The sequence below is a fragment of the Malaclemys terrapin genome, chromosome 22, assembly GCF_027887155.1.
Source record: "Malaclemys terrapin pileata isolate rMalTer1 chromosome 22, rMalTer1.hap1, whole genome shotgun sequence".
In the NCBI taxonomy this organism is placed as follows: Eukaryota; Metazoa; Chordata; order Testudines; family Emydidae; genus Malaclemys; species Malaclemys terrapin.
This window is the reverse complement of record NC_071526.1, coordinates 9,130,920-9,136,986: the sequence shown is the minus strand read 5'-3', so window position 1 is coordinate 9,136,986 and position 6,067 is coordinate 9,130,920. Positions and strand designations below refer to the sequence as shown.

At 47.7% G+C, this 6,067-nt stretch overlaps 1 protein-coding gene across 1 annotated transcript; it reads right to left on the bottom strand.

The window, feature by feature from the left end:
* Positions 1-490: 490 nt before the first annotated feature.
* LOC128827647 (heat shock 70 kDa protein II-like) lies at positions 491-2,522 on the bottom strand. Its single transcript, XM_054011604.1, has one exon. It carries the CDS (start codon positions 2,520-2,522, stop codon positions 570-572), a length of 1,953 nt encoding a protein of 650 aa, XP_053867579.1. The 3' UTR covers positions 491-569.
* Positions 2,523-6,067: the final 3,545 nt, after the last annotated feature.

Sequence of the window (6,067 nt, the reverse complement as noted above, 5' to 3'; positions counted from 1 at the left end):
CCATTTTGACTTAACTGGAGTTACTCCATATTTACCCCAGTGTAACTGAGATCAGAATCTGCTCCTTACTCTGCTAGGTTCAATGGAGTCACTTCAGATTTACCCTAGCATAACAGACTAGAATCTCTCCCTAAAATTTGGAAATTTCTAGGTTATCCTTTGGAAAGGAGACATTTTCTATAGGTTCTACATTAAACACACAAACCTGTTCAAAAGTCCCTATACAACTGACAGACTGTGACGCCAAGGCTAGTATTTTGGAGGAGTTTAAGGAAATTAAGTGCCCAACTCCCAGTGAAGTTCAATGGGATTTGGCACCTAACTCTCTTAGGTTCCTTTAAACCTCGCAGCCCAAATACATCTGTGGCATACACTCCATGGAGTGTGCTATTTGCCCAGTAATTAGTAAATGCACCTGTACAGACATGTATGAGAAGCAGAATTTATTGAGACCGATGGCTGTTATTCATGGAGGGGTCCCATTTATGAATTGGCTCTATCAGATGGTAAATCCAGGTAAATCAACAGCAACCAGCCAGCCTAGCTTCCGTGGTCCCTGCTAGGACTTTCTATGGGTAGATCACAGTGGTAGTTTGGGTAAACTGGAAAGTCCAGCTGCAAGTGGTGACCACGAACTTGTTTGGTTTTGTTCTGTTGATGCCCGTGGTGCTGTTACTGAGGCGTTTAAGTCCTGGGAGGGAGTTCCCCGAGACCATTTTCATAGGGCCTGACCTCCTCCTCTTCAGCCATCCAGTTGGACTCAGCCAGGAGAAGGCCAGCTGACATTTCTCCATCACCTTCTTCTTGGCCTGCAAGGTGAAGTAGTTAAGGATATCTTCCGAGGTCCGCTTCACGCTGAAAGCGCAGGACTGAAGGTAGTTCTTGGTGGCCAATTTCCATTTCTGTGCCCTGTCCTCAGCTCGATATTTCTCAGCCTCCGCCGCTAACTTCTGTATCTCCTCTCTGCTCAGTCGCCCCTTGTTGGCATCCACAGCGATGGGGTTGGCATTGCCGGCGACTTTGTCCACGGCAAACACAGTCAGGATGCCATCTGCGTTAATATAGAAGGTCGCTTCCACCAAGACCATACCACGGGGGGCAGGGGAAATGTCCTTCAAAAGGAAAGAGCCAAGCAGATGGTTCTCCTTGGCAATAGTTCTCTCCCCCTCATAGGCCCGGATGAGCAGGTCAGGCTGATGGTCATCGAAGGTGGTGAAGGTCCGAGTTACCACCGCAGGGATGGCAGTGTTGCGTCTGATCAGGGTGTGCATCTTCCCTGCATCCGTCTCAATCCCCAGAGACATGGACACCACATCCAGGGCGAGCAGGCCCCTCGTGACCTCTGACCTCTCTCCGATCAGGATGGCGGCTTGAACAGCTGCCCCATAGGCGACAGCTTCATCCGGGTTGAGGCTTTTGTTCAGCTGCCGGCCACCAAAGAAATCCTGCAGCAGTTCCTGGATCTTGGGGATGCGGGTGGAGGCGCCCACCAGAACAACATCATGGATCTGAGCTTGGCTCAGCTTTGCATCCTGCAGCGCCCTCTCCACGGGCTTCAGGGTCCCTCGGAAGAGGTCAGCACACAGCTCCTCGAACTGGGCCCGGGTGATGTCTGCGTGGAAATCGATCCCTTTGTACAGGCAGTACAAGTCGATACTGGCTTTGATGTTGGAGGACAGGGTGCGTTTGGCTGCCTCGCAAGCCCTCCTGAGCCTCCACACGGCCCTCCTGTCCTTGCTGATGTCCTCCTGATGTTTCTTTAGGAATTCGTCTATGAAGAAGCTCACCAGGCAATTGTCAAAATCATCCCCTCCCAGATGGGTGTCCCCAGAGGTGGCCTTCACCTCGAGGATGCCCTCATCCATGGTGAGGACGGAGACATTGAAGGTTCCTCCGCCCAGGTCAAAGATAAGCACGTTGTGTTCTCCATTGCTAGGGTTGTCTAGGCTGTAGGCCAGGGCGGCAGCTGTAGTTTCACTGAGGATCCTCAACACCTTGAGGCCGGCGATCGCCCCAGCGTCTTTGGTGGCCTGGCGCTGGGAGTCATTGAAGTGGGCTGGCACAGTAACAATGGCATGGGTGATGGGGTGGCCCAGGTAGTCCTCAGCCATCTCCTTCAAGTTGCCCAGCACCATGGCAGAAATCTCCTCTGGGTAGAAAACCTTCTCCTTTCCCTTGTAGGACACCTGCACCTGGGGCTTTCCTTCAGCTTTCACTATCTGGAAGGGCCAGAACGCCGCATCTGCCTGCACAACAGGGTCTTCAGACGTTCGGCCAATCAAGCGCTTGGCACTGAATATGATGTTAGGAGAGTTGAGGGCTGCCTGGTTCTTTGCCTCATCCCCTATCAACCTCCCCGTCTCAGTGAAGGCCACACAGCTGGGCGTGGTGCGGATGCCCTGGTTGTTGCCAATTATTTCCACCTTGCCGTCTCGGAAGAGGCCCACGCAGGATTTAGTGGTGCCCAAGTCGATACCAATTGCTGGGTGTTTCAGTGCAGGCTTGGGTGAATTCTTCTCCATGATGTTACACTCTGCCCAAGAGGGATTCTCTTCATAGGCTGGTAACCTCTCATAAAATTCCCCTCAGCAGAGCTGGTGGTAAGCCCTTCTTTGATGCAGGTTTCCCTCAACAGGGTGAGTAACGTCATCGGTGCATCAAGTTCTCAGCAGGGCTGGTGGTACCCCATTCCCTGGGTCCCCCTCACTCAGCTGGGCTGGAAGTGGCAGCTGTTCCTCCTGCTGCCTCTCTTAATCAATGCACTCTGCAGCCCCTGCATACATCTTGATGACCTCACAACAGACATGTCACAATACAGTTGAAGGCCTTCAGCCAATAACAGCAGAAGCTATGTCCACTTTACTCACCGTGGAGTGTTCTCTTGATTATCTCAACCATCCCATCATGGGGGTTGCCATATGATCATGATGAGGTGGGAAAGTGGGTTGCTCAAGTCCCTAAATCCTAACTCAATGCCTTAACAGCAAGATCAGCTTTCTAGAAAACATCCAGAAATAAATCCAGACTAGCCCCCAGATTGGAATGTGTAGATCGGGGGTAGGCAACCTATGGCACGCGTGCCGACCCCTGACGTAGATCAAAGAATCACATCATAACCAGGTGGCTCAGCACTTTCTGAAAACCACGCCCCTTTAAGGTTCCTCAAGTTGGGCATCTCATTGGTCGATTCTGAAAGTCTTGATCTAGGGTTTTAATGCTCATACTCTTCGGGGAAATGCCATGGCATCTTTTGAACCAGACACATTCCAGTCTGGAGGTCAGAGTATTAGGATGATGGAGTTTGCTAATGTGTCTAGCCCAAACCAGCTAACTCCATTCTGTCTCCCTAGATTTCAACTGGATTGGGTTTTCTGCTTGCACTAAACTGTTGCACACCATGCCATGCCCCACCCCAGAGACAGGTGCACTTTTGCTGGATGAGTGATCTTTGTGCAGCTTTGCTGTGTGGTTGTTAACAGCTACCATGCTTCAGCCCAGAGATGGCTGCATTTCAGCACTGGATGATGATCTCTGGGACACATTTTTTATGACTTGCAAAAAGCAAGTTAATTATTCACAGAGCACTGGACACAAGGAGAGTCAGAAACTGGAAATATCTGTTCATAAAACGTACAGAAGCAACTGACGGGCTATTGAAAAACCCTACAACGTGAAAGGGAATGGAAGCTGACTCAAGTTTTCTTTGGCAACTTGTACTCCCCGATCCTCCAAACTATTTACTCTCCAAGCTGTTGGTCATAAACTTCCAAAAACAGACTCTATGGAATGGGATACAGGGTTATTACAAGACCAGTTCCAATCTGGCCCCAGTTTAGGAGGGCTGGCTGGCTGGCTTGTGGGCGGTTGAGGTAAATGAATTACAGAGCCTTTCACTTTTAGGTTGATATTGGTTCCAATCCAGTTCCAGGTGAGCCGGGGGGATCTCCACCATAACAACATTTTTCATACGTCGTTGGAGCCATCCACTCAGCAATTTTGGCTCCCATAAGGACCAAACAGTTCTTTCATCCAGCTTCCAAGCCATCCGCTGCTGCAAAGCTGGCCGCCCCGGGGGAGATCTGAAACAAGCCTACCAGGTTTTGCAAGATAATAAACGAGCCTGAATATTCTCCTTGTGGAGTTGTACTGGGAGACCCGTGAAGCACAGGCACCTTTGAATGCTTCTTACTGACTTTCCTGCAGCAGCATAACACCTTTGTGAACACTGCCATTCAGCTGATCAAACATTTTTCCATAGTGATTATAGCAGCTGTGACACAGGCTGATGCTCAAAGAGCTCGGCAAAGAAAAGGACACCCCTTTCCTTAGCCAGGTCATGAGGTTTGGCAGACCTCATTCTGTACTGCCATCAGCTTTTCTAGTCAAGTCCTTTATTCCTTGCATCAAGCCAGTTTTAGTCTTTACATTTTTGCAGGTAGTGCCATGTTCCTGCAAGCTGCACAGTCATGGTCCCCTACATCTACATGAACCCCTGCTCCCTACATGGAGTCACTGTTTGGGGGGAGATATAGCTCAGTGGTTTGAGCATTGGCCTGCTAAACCCAGGGTTCTGAGCTCAATCCTTGAGGGGGCCATTTAGGGATCTGGGGCAAAATCAGTACTTGGTCCTGCTAGTGAAGGCAGGGGGCTGGACTTGATGACCTTTCAAGGTCCCTTGCAGTTCTATGAAATAGGTATATCTCCATATGTTATCATTCTCTGTAAAGCAACAAGTTTCACATCTTTCATTATTACTCCTCCACACTGCATACTTATCTGGTAGTTAAACTAGCCATTGAGATAGTTAAATACAGCAGGGCCTCCCTAATCTGCACACCCATTTCCCACAGAGAGTATGTCAACACTACCCACATGCACAGCCACAGCCGCACTGTGATGTGGGCAGCGTAGACACGCTTTATCGCTGGGGAGAGCTCTCACAGCAATAAAAAACCCCCACCCCAAACGAGCGGTGGTAGCTTTACCTGAACGACAAAAGTTTTAGCGCTGAAAGTGGCAGTGTAGACACAGCCTAAATCACAACAGTTTCTCCCCACCCCTTCATAGGTAAGATTCAAGACCAGAGTATTGCAGTGAGGCCCTCAAATTTCATTTTCACTTCTTCCATAAAATATGCTAAAGAACATTTACTAGTATTTTATAAAGTGTAGTGAAACCTCAACTCTCCAAAAGTTTCAGGTATCCCTGGATCACTGGAGCAGAGAGCAGTAGGAAATTATGCAATTATGTGCAAACTTGAAATATGGCACCCAAGAATCAGACAAAAGTATTGTGCGTTCTTTGTCAACATGATCATGTCATTTTCTTTACAGATGTTACTCATAATACTTTAGATCCTCAAAGAATTTTTAAAACCTAACCAGCATGGCACTTTGGTATTTACATTTCTGTCAGGAAGGGCAATGATAATCAATTAAACCAGTTTCACTTTCAGATTATTAAATGGTGCAAAATTTTAGTTTTCAAACACTAAAGGGAATGTCTATTAGTTTAAAAAATGCTTTCTTTGAAGTCTTAAAATGAGAAACTTGTCTATTGTTCTTTCAGCTTTATAAAAGCTTTCTTTTGAAAAAAAATATATTTGGGTCCAAATTTAAATTCACAATACCTGATCTACATACATCAAGATTGCAGCTTCTTGCTGGTTAATTTTTATTATTAAATTAAAAGCATTTATGCATTGTAATGATTTGTCCTTGTATTGCTCCAGCAGTTAGAATTTCTAAGGCCTCACTATATTAGAAATATGTCCTGATTCCCCAGCAACTGATGAAGCTACGCCCTGTGCAAACTTTTAGTGCAGAGGAAGAAAGCTGCAATTTGCAACGCTGGGCCTTCTTACCCAGACTTCACACCAGTGGCAAATGCAGTTTGCTTTGTCTATGTTTCAGGCTGGCAGATGTGCAGCTACTTTGGCAGCCAGCCATCAAGGGCTGGAATTTCCATCACAAAGAAAGCCAAAGACTCAGGAGTTTTCGCTTGCAGAATCCTGCCTCTCTTTCTCCCTTCTCTTTTTCTCAGACCCACTTTCCTCCCGCCTTTGATG